Here is an 18,574-nt window from a genome sequence, read left to right on the forward strand (position 1 = left end):
AAACAGAGGGAGATGTCATGCCCTAACATTATTGGCACAGCAGAGTCCAAAACACCTGGAGGGCCCAAGTTTGCCCATGCCTGTAGTATTAATGCGGTTTGACACCACTTAAATGGTCATGAGCATTCCCTGCCTAATCATGCTGTTGCCTCTCCAAATTACAATCCACAGCCTTGAGCCCAAGTAGTACCAAACTGCATTCATTCCTCATTGTGGATTCACCCTAGGCTCCCCCATTGGGCCCCGCCCCTCAGGTGATTGCTGGGGGCGGGGCCAGCCCGGACAGCCTCCCCTCACGTGGCGCCGACGTCACTCTCGCCCAGTCGGAGATAAACTCGCGCCCGCCCGGCGGAGGAAGAAGAAGAAGTTTGCTGCTCTTTTGGGGACGATGCTGGCGCTTACCCTCATCCTGTTCCTGGCTGCGAGCGCCGCGGTGAGAGCCGAGCCACTGAAGTTCAAGGACTGCGGTGAGGCTTCATCCTGCGAGATTTCCTCTCTCTCTGCTTGGCCCCGCCTGGCACGGCTTCTTTTCCTCCTCCGTTGGGTCACATGGGGTGCATCTGCTCAGGCGTGGGCAAACTTCGGCCGTCCGGGTGTTTTGGACTTCAACTCCCACAATTCCTAACAGCCTACCGGCTGTTAGGAATTGTGGGAGTTGAAGTCCAAAACACCCGGGGCGGGAAATTCTGAGCCTGGCTATCCTTAAAAGTAACTTTGCAAGTTCTGTTTTTCTCTTAAGGAAGGCAGGTGACAATTGTGGAACTGACAACTATGTCCTGCCCACATAGATCATGCAGAGTGTTTGAATGGACTTTGCTATGCCTTTTATTATGTCTCCTGCAAGACCAGCATATAAAAACTCTATGGCAAGGTGGAAAAGGGAGCAGCTGTGATAATAATACAGTAGAGTCTCACTTATCCAACATAAATGGGCCGGCAGAACGTTGGATAAGCGAATATGTTGGATAATAAGGAGGGATTAAGGAAAAGCCTATTAAACATCAAATAACATTAGGATTTTACAAATTAAGCACGAAAACATGTTATACAACAAATTTGACAGAAAAAGTAGTTCAATACGTAGTAATGCTATGTAGTAATTACTGTCTTTAATAATAATAATAATAATAATAATAATAATAAAACTTTATTTATACCCCGCCACCATCTCCCCAATGGGGACTCGGGGCGGCTTACATGGGGCCATGCCCAAGACAATACAATATAACCATAACATAATACAATTAAATAATACATTACATAAAATAAACAGTACAACGTAAGATCGAAACAGCAATATAACAAGAGCGGGCCGCATGAACACTACATTTAAAAACTAGATTAAAAATTAAAACTCTGGGTGAGAAAGGGATCAGAATAAAAACCTCGAGGGACGGGACATCAGATAGTGAACCAGTCTAGAGGATAAATATTGGGAGGGAGTAGCATAGAACATTTACTCTCCGAAAGCACACCGGAAGAGCCATGTTTTTAAATCTTTCCTGAAGGCTAAAAGGGTGGGGGCTTGCCTGATTTCAATGGGCAGCGAGTTCCACAAGCGAGGGGCCACCGCAGAAAAGGCCCTCTCCCTTGTTCCTACAAGGCGGGCCTGAGATATAGGTAGTGGCGACAGGAGGGCTTCCCCTAATGATCGGAGAGATTTAGCATCAAAATATCACAATATACTGAAAACATTGACTACAAAAACATTGACTACTGCGTTGGATAATCCAGAACATTGGATAAGCGAATGCTGGATAAGTGAGACTCTACTGTAATAATGTTTATTTATATTACAAATTTGACAGAAAAAGTAGTTCAATATGTAGTAATGCTATGTAGTAATTACTATATTTATGAATTTAGCACCAAAATATCACAATATACTGAAAACATTGACTACAAAAACATTGACTACTGCGTTGGATAATCCAGAACGTTAGATAAGCGAATATTGGATAAGTGAGACTCTACTGTAATAATAAGTTTATTTATATCCTGCCTCCATCTCCCCCCGGAGGGGACTCGGGGCGGCTTACAGAAATATCAGATACAAAACAATAACAAAGTACAATACATCAGTAAACAATAACATACACCAGTTACAATATTTCAACATTGACTAGTAAAATAAAAACACTTACTAAAACATAGAATTAAAAACAATGAGGTTGTAATAGTAGATTAGCAAAGTGCACATTATAAGTTGCGAACTCAAAAGCATAGATAAAATGCCACAGATTCGTTTGAGGTCAACTTGGGATGAGAACAGTGATGATACAGTAGAGTCTCGCTTATCCACCCTTCGCTTATCCAACATTTTGTATTATCCAACGCAGTGTGCCTTTTAGTAGTCAGTGTTTTTGTAGTCAATCTTTTCAATACATTGTGATAATTTTGGTGCTAAATTCGTAAATATACGGTAGTAATTACTACATAACATTGCGGTGTACTGAACTGCTTTTTCTGTTGATTTGTTGTAAAACATGATGTTTTGGTGCATAATTTGTAGAATCATAACGTAATTTGACATTGAATACGCTTTTTCTTAATCCCTCCTTTTTCAACATTTTCATTTATCCAACGTTCTGTCTGCCCATTTATGTTGGATAACTAAGACTCTACTGTAAAAGATGCTTATTGAGTCATGGCCTGGCAAACCCATTCCTTTCTGTTGTCGAAGGCTTTGGGGGCCAGAATCACTGGGTTGCTGTGATTTTTCTGTGCTGTATGACCAAGTTCATGAACTTGAAGATATACTGTAGTTGTTTTTCTTAATCTGATTATCCTATTACGTTAATGTTATTGATGTACTCTCATTGTTGTTTATGCGATTTTAATATGTTGTGAGCCGCTTTGGGTGCACGAGGGAGACAAGTGGGATATAAATAAAGATTTATTATTATTCTCGCCTGATGTTTTGCCCACAGCTATGGCAGGCATCCTCAGAGGTTGTGAGGTCTGTTGGAAACTAGGCAAGTGGGGTTTATATATCTGTGGATTGTCCAGGGTGGGAGAAAAAACTCTTGTCTGTTGGAGATAAGTGTGAATGTTGCAATTGACCGGCTTGATTGGCATTTAATGGCCTTGCAGCTTCAAAGCATGGCTGCTTCCTGCCTCGACTAGACTTAATGTCAAGGAGAAAGCTTTACTTTTTAAGTAATGTGGTACTTTGATGTTCAGCCTCCAGGAGCTCAGCCCATATTCCTGCCTTTTCTTTTTTTTTTTGACAACTAAGAACAGTTCTACCCTATTTTTGTGAGCCTTTTGCTCACAAGAGGGGTATAAACCAGGCATGGTCAAACTTCAGCCCTCCAGGTGGTTTGGACTTCAACTCCCAAGCACATGGAGAGCTGAAGTTTGACCATGCCTGGTCTAAATACCCAAAGGCACCAGATCCCTCCCAATCCTGGCAGCTAAGCATGGTCAGCCCTAGTTGGTGTTTGGATGGGGGACTATCAGTGGCAAGGTAGAAAAGGGAGCAGTTGTGATAGTAAAGAACTCCCAATTGAGAACCATGGATTGGCAAACCCATTCCTTTCTGGGTTGCTGTGAGTTTTCTGGGCTGTATGACCATGTTCCAGAAGTATTCTCTCCTCATGTTTCACCCATATCTATGGCAGACACCTTCAGAGGTTGTGAGGTCTGTTAGAAACCAGACAAGTGGGGATTATATATCTGTGGAGTAATGTCCAGGGTGGGAGAACTCTCGTTTGATTGAGGCAGGTGTGAATGTTGCAATTGGCCAGCTTGACTGGCATTTAATGGCCTTGCAGTTTCAAAGGCTGGCTGCTTCCTCCCTGAGGGAATTCTTTGGGAATCATGAAAATGAACAAAACCTGGCAACCAGTATAAAAAACCCTCTAAAATCAGAACATTAAATAAAGAACAACATTAAGAAAACGGGAATTCCAGACAAGAAACAATCAGAGCCAGCTAACACCTCCTAACAAATGATTGCCCCCAGGCAGTAAATAGCCAGTTCTTGAAGCTGCAAGGCCATTAAATGCTAATCAAGCTGGCCAATTGCTACATTAACACTTGCCTCAAACAGACAATATTTCTTTCTCCCACCCTGGACTTTCCACAGATATAGAAACCCCATTTGCATAGTTTTCAACAGACCTCACAACCTCTGAGGATGATTATCATAGATGTGGGTAAAACATCAAGAGAGAATGCTTCTGGAACATAGCCATATTGCCTGGAAAACTCACAGCAACCCAGTGATTCTAGCCATGAAAGCCTTTGACAACACCATTCCTTTCTTGTAGACCTCTGGTAGAACTGGTTGCTCACCAGCAGTTTGAGTTTGCATTTAGATTGCTTGATGGCCCGTCTTGGGCTAATTGAGAAGGAAAGGATAGAAATTAACCTGTCTGCCCCAAGCCTTAAATAAATTCTTGCAACTCCATTCATTCATTCACTCTCTTATTCTATTACAGTAGTTCTCAACCTGTGGGTCCCCAGATGTTTGGCCTTCAGCTCCCAGAAATCTTAGCAGTTGGTAAACTGGCTGCGCTTTCTGGGAGTTGTAGGCCAAAGCACCTAGGGACCCACAGGTTGAGAACTACTGTTCTAGTGGCTATCAAGGACAACCTGATTTTTATATGTGAGGATCCATCCATTCTTCATTTTTAAATTGGGTAAAGTCAAGGGTCTTTACCACAGTTTTTTTTTACTACTGTTTAGTAATGTCCCGGGGACTGCGGTGGTGCAACAAGTTAAACTGCTAAGTTTCAGAACTCTGATCAGAAGGTCAGAGGTTCAATTCAGCGGACGGGGTGAGGTCCCTTTGTTAGCCCCAGCTTCTGCCAACCTAGCAGTTCGAAAACATGCAAATGTGAGTAGATTAATAGGTACAGCTCCGGCAGGAAGGTACTGGCACTCCATGCAGTCATGCCAGCCACATGACATTGGAGGTGTCTACGGACATTGCCAGCTCTTCAACTTAGTAATGGAGATGAGCACCAAACCCCAGAGTAGGACACGACTAGACTTAATGTCAAGGGGAAACCTTTACCTTTTAAGTAATGTGGTACTTTGATGTTCAACCTCACTTTGCACTACAACATCTGAAACGTTATCCCAGAGAAGTTTCTGGGTATGATAAGGGGGTCTGCAAGAGGTTGTAGTGGTTTTTGTGCACAGTTTGGAATTTGCTCTTGCTCACCCTGCAGTTGCCACTCTTCCAACTGACATGGTCCCACGGTGTATGGTATTCCTGCCCTCATTTCTTAACAACTAAGAGCAGTTCTATCCTATTTTTGTGAACTTTTTGCTCACAAGAGGGGTATAAATCAGGCATGGTCAAACTTCAGGCTTCCAGTGTTTTGGACTTCCACAATTCCTAACAGCCAGTTGGCTACTAGAAATTTTGGGAGTTGAAGCCCAAAAACACAGAGAGGGCCAAAGTTTGACCATGCCTAGTCCAAATACCTAAAAGCACCAGATCCCTCCCAATCGTGGCAGGTAAGCAGGGTCAGCCCTAGTTGGTGTTTGGATGGGAGACTGTCAATGAATACCAGGTGCCATAGGCTACAAATCAAGGGAAGTAACTGACAAAACTACCTCTGAGTATGGCTAGCCTCCGAAAACCTTATGAAATATATGTGATTGCCATCAGTTGACAGGTACCTTTAAAACACGTACACACACAGTACTTTAAACAGGCAATGTCATGCAAGTCAAAACATGGCTTTTAATTAAAGTAGTTGTGGTCTGATTTTCTTTTCAGATTTGTGTTCATGATTTTAACTGTTTTAATCTTATAAGCTGTTTTAACTTGTTAGCTTCTTTAATCTGTTTTATTCTGTTCATTTTGTTGTTTAAATGTGTATTTGTTTGAAATTATTAATATTGGGTGGCATCCTGCTAGTGAATGCTGAAGTTATCAGTTGCAATGTGCAATGCTTTTTTCCCTTTGGTTTTTCCAAAACAGGGAATTCTCTACTGTCCAAGCCAGGCATCCTCAAACTGTGGCCCTCCAGCTGTTTGGGTCTCCAACTCCCAGAGCCCTAGCCAGCTTGTTCAATTGCCAAGAATTCTGGGAGTTAGAGGCCAAATCAGCTGGAGGACCGCAGTTTGAGGATGCTTGGTCCATGCAAACATCAAATGCTCCATGTAGTCACTGCTGCAGCTCTCCCCCTGACCCAGCACGACCATTTACTGGATAGGGAAAGTGTGGAAGGAATATGGGGCAGAGCCCCACTTTTTTCAAATAGCTGTATGCAGAGTAATGGCATTATATCCCTTGTGTCTCCAGCTACAGGAATAAAATTTGACACTACTCTACACCCTGCCTACCCCCAATTTCCAAAGACTTAAGAAATGGCTGTTTTAGAGGCACTACAGTAGCTTTGAATGTAGTGGGGAGATTCATACTACTTCCTTTGGGAAAGTTTACAATACAGTCTCCGTTCTAGGATCTCGACCAGAGTTTCATGTGCATACTGCTTTCATACCCATCATATACTATAGCTCAGGCATGGGCAAATTTCGGCCCTGCAGGTGTTTTGGACTTCAACTCCCATAATTCCTAACAACCATGCCTGCTATAGCTTATGTATAATAATTAAAAATAATGCAAATCCATGCATATATACAGAGCATTTGAAACTCCAATTACATGTTTCAGTAGTCAGAACTATGCACTCATATATTTCCTTCATGTAAACTTTTCCCTCCACTAACAGATTTTATAATACCATGGAGTTTCCATAGCAGGTATTCTTTACACTATTTTGACTGGGTTGCCCAACAGGTGTACTGGGAAGCAATAGTTCAGATTAATTTGGTAATGCCACAGTTGTCTAGCCAGGTCCCTTCTAGGAAACATGAATTTTAATTATATCAGAAAGTATAAAATGTATCTCAAATCTATAGGAGGGGGGAGAGAGAGGCTGGTCTCCTATTGCTGGATTGACACTTCCCTATTGTCCAGCAGTATTGTGCTTGAATAATAGATCAATAGAGGCATGATTCTCCCTTGTCTTCTGGGTTGTTTTCTTGTTTAGCCCTTGCCTGCATTTGGAATTCTAAGATAGTATTCATTCTTGATTCATGAAACTGGTTTGTGAGCGTCAGCTGACTCTTTGTGAGGCATGGTGTTGTTATGGACATATATTACATATTGCATTCAGTTTATTTTTTGAAGTGTGGAGAGAAGAAAGGCATTGATTCTTATGGGAAAACTTCAGAGGGCAAATTGATTTGCTCAGACAGAAAATGGGTACACAGGGATGAGGTGAAATGTGGCCTGTTGCAGAGTGACAAACTTCTTTCCTCCTCATGGAAATCTTCAAACAGCCACTTCTGTTTTCTTAAAGGGTTTTTATGTGTCATGAGGGGGTGCATGGAAAGTCATTTGGCTACGCTGCACATTATTTTCCTGAAGCTCAGTGCACACACATACTTTATAAGATAAGAACAATCTGGTTATGATACATGAAGTGGTAAAATCAAAATTGCCGAGAGGCCAAAGTAGTTGACAACTCCATGTCTATACTACTAATAACACAGTGCCTCCTCTTTCACTGTCCATTTTGTATGGGAAGCAGTTTTACATTTTACACACTGTTTTGTATAAATTACAGGTTTTCCTTACAAGCCAGGAATGTTAAGTGCTTAACTATTGGAATGGATAAAATGTAATTCTCTAGGTCATGTTGAACTGCAACTCTTAGTATCCTTCACATTTGGCTTTGGTGTCTATTGTTGATAGGAGGAGCAATTCAGACACCAAAAAGACTACACATGCCCCATTCTTGACCTGGTGGGTGTCTTCTATTTCCTTGTTGTAGTGGTGGAAGGCAGCACATAGACAGAGACAGTACCAGCCCTTGGAGGCTAGAACCCCTTTCAGCCCTGTAAAAATCATGTGGCCCTCCAAGATCTTGTGGGATTGCAACTCCTATTAGGATAGCTAATAGCAAGGAGTATGCAGTACTGCAATCCAGCAGGAGTCTCGCCACTGTATGATATGGAATCTAGATAAAAAAGAGGCATGACCATATTAGAATACTAGTATTTCAGGCTTCTTTATTTTGTCTCGAGTCCAGCTCTCATCAGACCCAGTCCCATCAGCCATGGATACTGGGATTTTAGCCCAATATCCTGAGGTGTCTTTATTTATTTATATTTATTTATATTCTGCCCTTCTCACCCCGAAGGGGACTCAGGATGTATCACAATGTATATATACATGGCAAACATTCAATGCCATTAGACATATGGCACACACAGACGGAGACACAGAGGCTATTTAACGTTTTCCAGCTTCTGGCTTCATGAGAGTATACTCGATTCTGGCCACAGGAGGAGCTGCTGCTTCATTATCCACTGTGAGTCCAAGTCCCCTACTTGACAGTTGCAACTGTCTTTCGGGTTGCTTAGGTAAACAATGAGCTGGGGCTATTTAATGGTCAGGCACTCAATCCAACCTAGGCTTCGAACTCATGACCTCTCGGTCAATAGTGATTTATTGCAGCTGGCTACTAACCAGCTGCGCCACAGCCATATAAAGTTGTCATAGCCAAGAACATATAGGTGTAGCACAGTGGTTCTCAGCCTGGGGTCCCCCGATGTTTTTGGCCTTCAACTCAGAAATCCTAACAGCTAGTAAACTGGCTGGGATTTCTGGGAGTTGTAGGGCAAAACACCTGGGGACCCACAGCTTGAGAACCACTGGTGTAGCAGAATGTTGGCTATGATCTGGAAAAAAGAGATCCTATTTGCAAAAATTGAGCTGCCTGACTTGTACTAATTTTCCTTTTTACACATTTACATGCTTGCACTGCTTGTGATGCACTCCCAGTCAGAATAAGGTGTGGTTTGAAGCTATAGAGGTATGGATGTGAGTGTGTGTGACTTGCAGGATCAAAATTGCTCTGAAGGCAATATTACTATAAAATATAAACTAGTAGCTGTTTTAAAATGTATGCCTAGCCGGTGTTCTTCTTTAGTGACCCAGAACAACAGCTAAGCTGCACCATCAGATTTATGGATTAGGGTACAAAGTTTGTAATAGTTTGTCTGATTTCAGAAGAAGAAAATACTTCCATTCACCAAATGCCATTGATGATAACTTGTTCCACATGGAACAGTAAAATACTTTGGGGAATGATAGACTAAATCTAATTGCTAGTTCCAACTAGAGTAGACCCACTAAATCATTGAGATTTACATAAGTATTCACTTAACATTCAGCAGTTTTTTGGATGTTCTGTTTTAGAGCAATTGGATTGAACCCAGTGTTTGTGTGGTAGTGGCATTTATAAAACCACATGTTTTAAAACTGCTTTCCCACAAATTGGAGTATTATCATGCTTTGCTATTGCATCAACTAAGGTTTCTTCACTATGGTTTTGAAGAAAGCTTTTGTACAAAGTCCCTGTTTCTCTACACCTGGTTTCAGAATTGTTGTGAAACCATGTGCAGAATGATTTGGTAAACAGCACAGCTTGACTCAGTAAGTTTAAGTTCTGAGTAAACATGCACAAGAGTGTGTTGTAATACTGTGGAAACATAACTGCACTTAATCAGGAGTATTGGACACAGAGTGTCTTGTTTCTTTGTAAATATACTTCAGATTGCCCTGCATTCTGGGCAGCAAATCCACTGAACCCAGTGTGGCTTTCATGTGAAGAAATGCCTGGGGATTGTGAATATTCTCGTGTTCTCTCTGCAAGACAGGCTTTTACATTAATCGGCAATATAAACACAAATTCAGCAGTCTCCCCCAAGCCACAATTTCCTGCCACTTCTGCATGAATAGCTAAAGAAACAGCCTGACGTTACAATGGATTGATGCGTCACTAATCATATGAGGATACACAAGGCTGATTCACACTTAAAACTGTATTTGTTATAAATACTCTGTGTTTTCCATGCTAAACATGGCAGAGTGTAGAAAAGTTAGTTTCTAAAATCTGTCCTATTATCCTTGACTTCCCTTTTCCTCTCTTCTCTTCAAATGTTATGTTGGGACAGAAACATTTTTGCCCTCCAGATGTTTTGGTCTACAGTTCCAATTGGCATGGCCTGTATTGAGCCTAAAGGTTTTGTGGTCTGAAACATCTGGACAACCAAAGGCTCTCCAGGTCGATTTGGATTAAAGTTATTGGATCAGGAACTGGTCTGTCCTTCTTTTAACTGTTGCTATTTCTAGATGCTCGACACTTTCCAACATCCTCTCACTCCTGTGCAATGAACAAAGCTTTTCAGTAGTGGAGGTAGGACTCAGAGGCAGGCATGCTCCTCTGCTGTGAGGAATCATTAGGTTCAGGGAACAGGTTTAGTGTTCACTTGGAGATGTCCTTAAGTCAACTTCTTAAAGTTCTACTATTATACATGAATTAAGTCTTGCCATTTCCTCCTATGAGAAAAATAAAACCTCCACACTTGAACTATTGCTTTCCCTACAAACCTCAACCTGTGTTACTTGGGTTTCGTTCACCTTTTGGTTTTCTTACATATACAGGTAAATTTGAAATGAACAGTAGTCTTGCAAGCTTTGTGAAACATTTGTGTTTCACCATTGTGGAAAACATAACTTTCTCACCATCATGCTGCAATCTGTTATGTAATCCATTTCCTGTTCTTTACCCAAGCCACCTGTTATTTCCATGCAGAATTCTTTCTTTTATATACCTCTTGCAATTAAGAAAATTTCCCTGAAGTTATAGGCTGTTTTTTTCTAAATAGCTACTTTTGGCTGCTATTTCATATTCTCATTTAAGGATGTATGAGCCTCCCTAAATGTTAAAATAATAAGTAACATCTTTAATTTATTTCTGTCAGTTGGATCATATTGTTAGGTTGTTACAAGGTGTGGTTGATGCAGCAGTTTATAGGTTCTCATATAATATTCTGGACTTTGACTAATGGTTGTAACGCATTTAACATATTGTCTAGTAGAGCTAGGACATTAAAAATGTGGCTTTTTGTTTTGTTTCCCTTTCTTTCTCAGGTTCCAAAGATGGAAATATTACAGAAGTCAATGTGACTCCCTGCCCTACAGAACCTTGTGTCCTCCATAAAGGAACATCTTACAGTGTCAATGTCACATTTTCTAGCCGTAAGTATAACCTCTTGATTCTACACTCTCATAAAACAGTCATATTTATTGGACTGAAGGGTTTTAAAGAAGTTTATGTTCAGCTTTCAAATGGCAGGTGCTTTAGCTATTTTCATTTTTTATACAGAAATATTTTTTTCTGTAAAAAAATTAGAACATTAGTTGCATATAATGAATATGAGCATGTAAGTGTCTTACATGGTTAGGTGACCAAGGTTTATGCTGGATTAATTCCTTTTGTGGATATTGTGCAAGGAGGCATCTAGTACCTTCTTACAAAATGTTTCCTCACTGCTGCACATTTACAGCATGATGGTACCAAAGGACATTTTGGCAGCTAATACATCTGTGAGCAGGAGGGATACCTTGTTTTATCTGTTTGCTTCATATTCCACAGCAAACGTGTATCTTTTGCAGGACAGCATCCTGTTAATGGCCTTCTAGCATAGATGCGTGATACAAAAGAGTCACAAATATAGTTACTGCATCTAACAATCTGCATATTGTTTTCATTGTTTTTATAAAAAAACATGGAATTATTTTTGTTCAAGAAATGCAAAGGAAAAGGTGAAGATACATTGATATGAGGGTTTTCTAGCACACTTGTTTTTAGTAAGGCTAGGCAAGGTGCAGCTCTCCAGATGTTGTTTAGCTGCATCTGCCAGTATTCCATACCATTGGCTATATGAGCTAAGGCTAATGAGAGCTGTAGTCCAACATATCTGGAGGGATACATTTAACACTTCCTATTATACACAGAGTAACAGTACATCTCCAACATGGAGGTGTGAAGAATTGAAACTTAGAATTTTTTTTGCATGCAAAACATGTGTTCTACTATTGAACTACAGCCTTTCTCCTGAGATGTGAGAGAATATATACATATAATATTAATAATATTATAATGTAATATAATATAATACTAATAATAATACAATATGATAATCTTAATTATGTATTACATACTACATGTAATATTACTAATAATATTACAGTATAGCGGTATAGTTCAATATAGTAATATATAATGCTAATATTGTGCTATGCTAATAATATAATATAATATAACATATGTACATATAATTTGTAAGCCGCTGTGAGTCCCCTTCAGGGTGAGAAGAGCGGGATATAAATGTAGTAAATAAAGTGAACCCCCACCCCCATGCACTGTAGTCTTGATGCAAAACCAGGAGAGCACTTTATTCTGTTAAGTAGCTGTACTATGAACACTATGTAACAAAATTTGAAAAAATCTGTTCCTACTTCGAAGGTCTTATTTCCTGTTTAATTGTGCGGTATCTACTTTGAAAGTTGTTGTTATATTCCAAAAAAAATGTTTTTGTGGCTGCCATAAACTATGTTGAATTGGTTGAGACTCTACGAAATGTTCATTTTAAAACTGTAGCAAAATGTGCTGCAGGATGTCCTGTCAAAACAATGTTTGTGCAGTTTAATAAATGTTTTCCATGTTTTTATGATAGTCCCAATTAGCAAATGACATTTATAACCCAGGAGCAAAAGTCGTGTTACATAGTGGAACGGGGCAGTAAATTTGCCCTTGATTTTAATTCAAACTTCGAATGAGTTAGCCATAGTGCTGAATCCTATACCCCAAGTTCAGTGCATTAGATAGCTCATTTAAAGTTTTGAGCCAAAAGAAAGGGTGGCCTGTTGCCTCCCGGACACTGGAACCATCAATTGCAATGGCTTATGGTCAGCCTTGGAATCCCACATTCCCTGCACCTATCAAAGCTCCTTTCCTCTGTCGTAAACTCTAATTCTTATTTTGTTAATATTTTTCTTTTTCTGCAGATATTAACAGCTCGGGCAGCAAAGCAAAAGTCTATGGAGAAATATTAGGTGCGGACGTCCCATTCCCCCTTGATGAACCTGATGGCTGCAAGTCAGGAATAAGCTGCCCTATCCAGTCAGGCCACACTTACAACTACCTGAACAAGTTACCAGTAAAAACCATCTACCCATCTGTAAGTGATTCCAGTAAATAGTAAATAGAGATCTCTCTTTATCTCATTTATGGCAAGGGATGAAGTGCTGGATATCTGTCTATTCAGTGTTTGGGGAATGAAGGATACATGATTTTTGAAAGAGTGGCAATAAGCAGTTTGTAAGGATGAATCATAGAATCATAGAATAGTAGAGTTGGAAGAGACCTCATGGGCCATCCAGTCCAACCCCCTGCTAAAAAGCAGGAAATCGCATTCAAAGCACCCCCGACAGATGGCCATCCAGCCTCTGCTTAAAAGCCTCCAAAGAAGGAGCCTCCTGAGTGTTTAGGATGCTTTGATTTAATTCTCAGAAGGGACATCTGGACTGTACTACTTTAGACTAGGGTTTGGAGTCAGTTTCAGATGACAGAAAGCTCCCAGTTTGAAGCATATCACCAGCATATCAGAGAGGAGGAGTTCTCCCTAACATCCAGCTCTCTGTTCCCAAGGAACAGCTTTGTTTTGTTTTCTTTGAAAGAGCATTCAGTCAGGTCACAATACCCTGTCTTGCAATTTCAAAAATAGGGACCCAGATTCAAGTTCCACATGTTGTCTTCTCAGTAACACTTGGTAAAAAAGATGTCCCTGTCTTTTCCTTTGGTGGAAGGCCAGGGGATGTTTGTGGGAAATGTAGTAATTCATCAATTATATCATTTATTTGTTCATGAACATAGTAAGAGATCATACTGAGAATAATCATAGTGTAACTCTATAATTCTGCAGAGCTGTGGAGAAACATAATACAGCCAGACTTTTGGGGGGGGGGGGGGTGGCAAGGAAGAGCACCAGTGACTGTTATGCCCTTAAGAATGTTTTTGTACAATCTCCAGGGCCTCCTTTTGTAAGTTTATAAAACATACAGCCACTTGCAAAATTGGTTGCTTACACAAATATAAATTCTCATGAAGATTTATTCTATAGTTTGATTCTATGTTGAGGTCCAAAGTGAAAGCAAGACTACAGAAAATGCCATATATATTCTTCAGCTGTAAACCTGCTGTTTAGGGTGGCACAGAGTGGTGAATTTTCTCAAAGTGCCTTTAAAAAAAATAAAGTTGGGATACAGATCAAATAAATGAATAAAAATAGACAGGGAAGTCTGTTGCTTATCCTAATCTCATTCTGACCCAATGTATGGTGGCATTTCCTTGTATTCTCTCTCCCCGTTCCTACACAAATACTGGCTAAGGCATGGCTGTCTGATCTTGTACTACTTTTCTCTCTTTATTTCCTACAGATAAAATTGGTTGTGAAATGGGAGCTGTATGATGATCAAGACAGTTTGTTGTTCTGCTGGAAAATTCCTGTTCAGATCTCCGGTTAAGAAGACCCTGCTTAACCTTTACCAAATTTCTGCACAAGGGGACCATGGGGGGCTGGGCATAGAGAGGAGTCAAATGCCTCGCTCTACAAGGCATTTCTTCTTTCAATTCCTGTAGCATCTATGCAACAATTACTATTTTCCCCCAGAGTCACAATCTAGATGCAGTGGGTGGTCAGAATAAATCCACCCAAAACATATTGGAAGCTGGGGAAAATCCTGCTGTAGCTCAGGGCAAAAGGTCATGTAAAATCGACAGATAATGTTTGGAGGATATTGTTGGCTTGAAAAAGAATATATATTATGAAAAGACTTTTTTTGCAAGAAAACAGGCAAACTTCTGTCAGAATTATTGTACATTGTTGACACTACAGTGCCTCTCGTGGTCAGATGCTGCAGGCTTTCATCTGCTTTCCCATGACTTTCTCCTGCTCAAAACTTTTCCTGGTTTTCTATTTGTCATCTGGAGCCAAATGTGGATGTGAATAGCCATCTGCTATAATTATTTACAGCAGAGAATGGAAACTATCCCTCAGTAGATGCCAAACTAAATGGCATTTGGTCTCTGCATAGAGATAATTTGTATTAACCATTTTGCACTATCTTGCAAACTTACCTGAAGTTTGTTGTGTACTCCAAATCCAGCCTCTTTTAATAAACCCTTATCACTAAATGTTTTCTGTCTTGTTTGGGGATGATGAAGTATTTGCTAGCTTGCCATAGTACATTTAAAAATTCCGGGAGCTATTTTAAGTAAAATTTCAACCTCCAAATATAGGTAACTACTTAATTGTGCAATCTCCACTGTATGAAATAAATATTGGACGGAACATGTGGAGTATTTTCTGCCTTTGTTGCTGGATCTTGTAACATCCTTCTGAAAGTAGAGAATAAATTTCCAGTCATTCTGCAAGATGATTCTTTTGTGGAGTAGCTCTGCTCTTCCTCCTCTCTCAATCAGCAAGATTTGGGGGTTTTGCTCTCCTTCCTCTGTTTCTAAGCTTGGAAGGGTGGAAACAGAAATATATAGTTCCAGTCTATAAACATAAGGCACAATATAAAACCATTTATTTTACATCGTGTTGTATTGTCCCAGTAGAAAACATCACAAGAGAGCACTTCCCAAAACGTAAAGGCTGCAATCCATCTTGTTTCCCAAATTAGTATTTCAGCAGTCATGGAAAGTGCAGGAATGAATGCCCATGGTTTGGTTGAATAAAGAAAGATTGAGCCCAAAATATAATCCATACACTCTGAAGAGGCGAGTAGCCCCCGCTTCCAGGCTCAGGTACTGGAGACTGACTGTTTGTTTTGCTAATGAGGGGATTTGAGGGAATGTTAACCCTGGGTAGATTCATTGGGGCTAAACCTCATGCCCAGGTCTTCTGTGGAATAGGGTGTTCAGTCACTGTAGAAAGCTACACAGTATGTCAATATTTGTGTGCTGGTAATGTGACAAATCTCCTTTAGCACACTGAATTAGAAGGGGTCCTGAGGTTTTGTTTTTTTTGTCGGATGTGGCCAAGTGACAAGACTCTCAAGACTACCTAAGAAAAGTCTGGTAAGGATTGTAAGTACAATTAAAATGTAGTGAATTTGTGAAAAGTAGAGATCCTACACAATAGGCTGAGGTGTGGGCGGAGAGAGTGAACACTTTACATAAGGTGGTCTTGTGAGAATAATTCTTGGGACACAAGAGCCTGCAAATCCTTGAGGGACAAGAAATGTTTGGGGAGGTCATGCTGCTTCCTGACACTGCACATTAGTCACCAGAGGGCAAGAGCCTCTGAGAATAGAGACGGACAAGAACTTATCAAATAGCATGTGGTGACAGGACTGGGCCCTGAGTGTTTAGTTACCAAAACAGGAAGCTTGTGCTGTTGAGTTTTTAGTCTTTGGAAAACAAGCAAGAGGTTTTTAAAGCTGCTGATATCCCAGTAACCTTTCAAGCTGGTCGGAACTCCACTTCTCTGGAACCAAATGGCTGAAAGAGTTGCCTCTGTTCCATCAGTGTTTCAAGAGTCACGCTGCTTCTGGATTCTGTCCTGTCTCCGGCACACAGTGATGAGGCTCTGCTAAAGCGACATAGCCAGGCAAACAGTTACAACGATAGGAGCCCTCGGTGTTCTCACAAGTGCTGCCTTCACACAAGATCACAGAGGCATTTGCTTCCTCACACTCATTAACATCTAAGAGAGGAAAAGAAAAAACAAAAATCCTCAGACTTAGCAGTACAAATTCACTCCAACATTTCTGTTGATCAATATTTTCAATAGGTCCCGGGTTCAATAGGGTACTGTTTTGCATGCAGATGAGAACACCTATGCTGGGCTGTGTTCACCACATTCCTCTGTGTATATACCATTAAATTGCCTGGCAACCCCATGAATTTCATTTCTTAGGCAATGAATACCAGTTCCTTATTCTGAAATACAGTCTAGCCTTGCAGTATTTGGCAGAGACTGGAAGTGTTACTTTTGTATAACTTCCCAAAATCTTTAGCCAACTCCTGACTAGGGGATTCTGAAAGTTAATGGTCCAAAAACTGACATTTACAAGCCTTCTTGTTGGGGCGTAGATTGCTGAAATGCCAATGCTGAACAGTCCTGCTTCAGGGCAGATCCAACAACCAGAATAACAATCGTAATGTTACCATCATCATCATCATTCAGCCTTTTACTCAGTATTGGGCCTCAAGGTGGTGTGCAATTTAAAAATACAATAAAAATACAAAAAAAGTGAACATTAAAATAGAATTAAACTATTGGTAATGTTAGAGTGATTTTAAAATCACACTTTAAAAGATAAAATGTCAAAAAAGAGAAAATGCAATTAAAACAGATACATTTAGGATAGCCCATTCTTTTAAAACTATTTTAAAAGCCTGTCAGAATAAACAATTATTTGCTAGCCAATGGAAGGGATTTAGAGCATCTAGGAGTAGCCACCAAAATGATCTGTTCTGTTTTTCAAAATGAGAGAGCCAGCAAAATGCATTGCAGCTGGATTGCTAATATTAAAAATAGAAGTACTAAAACTACCTGACTGTACGTACAACTTTTATGGGGGCCAATACATAAGAGCTCTTAATACACTGTGCTGTCACATTGATGGCTAAGTTTTTGGTGTGTGTAAACATTGACTCATTAAAACGAAAAGTGTCTCACATTTGCTTATATAGAAAACATCTGCAATGAGCAGAATTCACCAAGCATTCCCATCAACCATAGCAGGTGATGATACTTTGAGTGATCTCATACGTGTGATCTTAACCTGGTATAGAAAATATATTGTTATGAACGTGCAATCAATAAGGGCATCTGTGATGCGCAATAGATTTACCAGTAATCCATCACAGAACTGAAACTACTATTTAAATGGCAGTTTCTAATACTATTTGTTTTCCTTTTGCTTGGAGATTATCTTATTAAGTGAAAGTTCTGAACAAACATTGGTGGATCTTACAGCTACCAATTTTGCTTTGCTGAGTGGCATTGTTATATCAAGTCTTAGCAAGCGGGTTAATGATAATGCAGATGCTCAAAAGCAAAAGAAAAGGTATCTTGCCTCCTGCAACTAGCAATAATGCCTTTACTTCTGCTGTGTCGAATGGTTCTGGAAATAGGTAAGTAAATGTTTCTCCTTGTGGACACATGCGCTTCAATGACCAATAGGAGATTGCAACTCAAAAAAAAAACCTGTCAAAGTGTTATTGAAGGCTTCCATGGCCGGAATCGGAAGGTTTTGTGTTTTCCGGGCTGTATGACCATGTTCCAGAAGCATTCTCTCCTGATGTTTCGCCCACATCTATGGCAGGCATTCTCGGAGGTTGTGAGGTATATTGGATATACCTCATAACCTCCGAGGATGCTTGCCATAGATGTGGGCAAAACATCAGGAGATAATGCTTCTGGAACATGGCCATACAGCCCAGAAAACACACAATAACCTTTCAAAGCTCTGGTGGTGGATTCAGACACTGCTGTGAAGACTTGGTATAATCTTGGTATAATCTTTAGGCACTTTGAGTGTTGCTATAAATCATAACAATCCTATAAGTCACATCAATGTTACTTCCCTTCTCAACTTCAGGCAGAGAGGCTGTGGGAAAAAGAAAGGAAGTGAAAGAAAATGGGAGAGTGATTTACCTAACCACATTTTGAGTTTCAA

At 40.2% G+C, this 18,574-nt stretch overlaps 2 protein-coding genes across 3 annotated transcripts in view; one reads left to right on the forward strand and one right to left on the reverse strand.

Moving 5' to 3' along the window:
• Positions 1-293: 293 nt before the first annotated feature.
• npc2 (NPC intracellular cholesterol transporter 2) lies at positions 294-15,077 on the forward strand. The gene is made up of 4 exons (XM_003214383.4): positions 294-467; positions 10,970-11,077; positions 12,890-13,062; positions 14,321-15,077. Exons 1-4 carry the CDS (start codon positions 389-391, stop codon positions 14,405-14,407), a joined length of 447 nt encoding a protein of 148 aa, XP_003214431.2. The 5' UTR covers positions 294-388; the 3' UTR covers positions 14,408-15,077.
• Positions 15,078-15,450: 373 nt separating this feature from the next.
• ltbp2 (latent transforming growth factor beta binding protein 2) overlaps positions 15,451-18,574 on the reverse strand; it is a 153,575-nt gene continuing 150,451 nt past the window's right edge. For both annotated transcript variants that reach the window (XM_008124397.3, XM_016991324.2), the window contains one exon: positions 15,451-16,593. In XM_008124397.3, coding sequence (XP_008122604.2) covers positions 16,427-16,593 — 167 coding nt within the window. In that variant the 3' untranslated portion in view covers positions 15,451-16,426. The remainder of the gene's footprint in view (positions 16,594-18,574) is intronic.

Source organism: Anolis carolinensis, chromosome 1 (genome assembly GCF_035594765.1).
Source record: "Anolis carolinensis isolate JA03-04 chromosome 1, rAnoCar3.1.pri, whole genome shotgun sequence".
Lineage (NCBI taxonomy): Eukaryota > Metazoa > Chordata > Lepidosauria > Squamata > Dactyloidae > Anolis > Anolis carolinensis.

Coding starts and splice junctions, on each gene's coding strand:
- npc2 (XM_003214383.4), top strand. CDS start 389: ATGCTGGCGCTTACCCTCATCCTGTTCCTGGCTGCGAGCGCCGCGGTG. Junction 468..10,969: donor ACTGAAGTTCAAGGACTGCG/GTGAGGCTTCAT, acceptor TTTCTTTCTCAG/GTTCCAAAGATGGAAATATT. Junction 13,063..14,320: donor TAAAAACCATCTACCCATCT/GTAAGTGATTCC, acceptor TATTTCCTACAG/ATAAAATTGGTTGTGAAATG.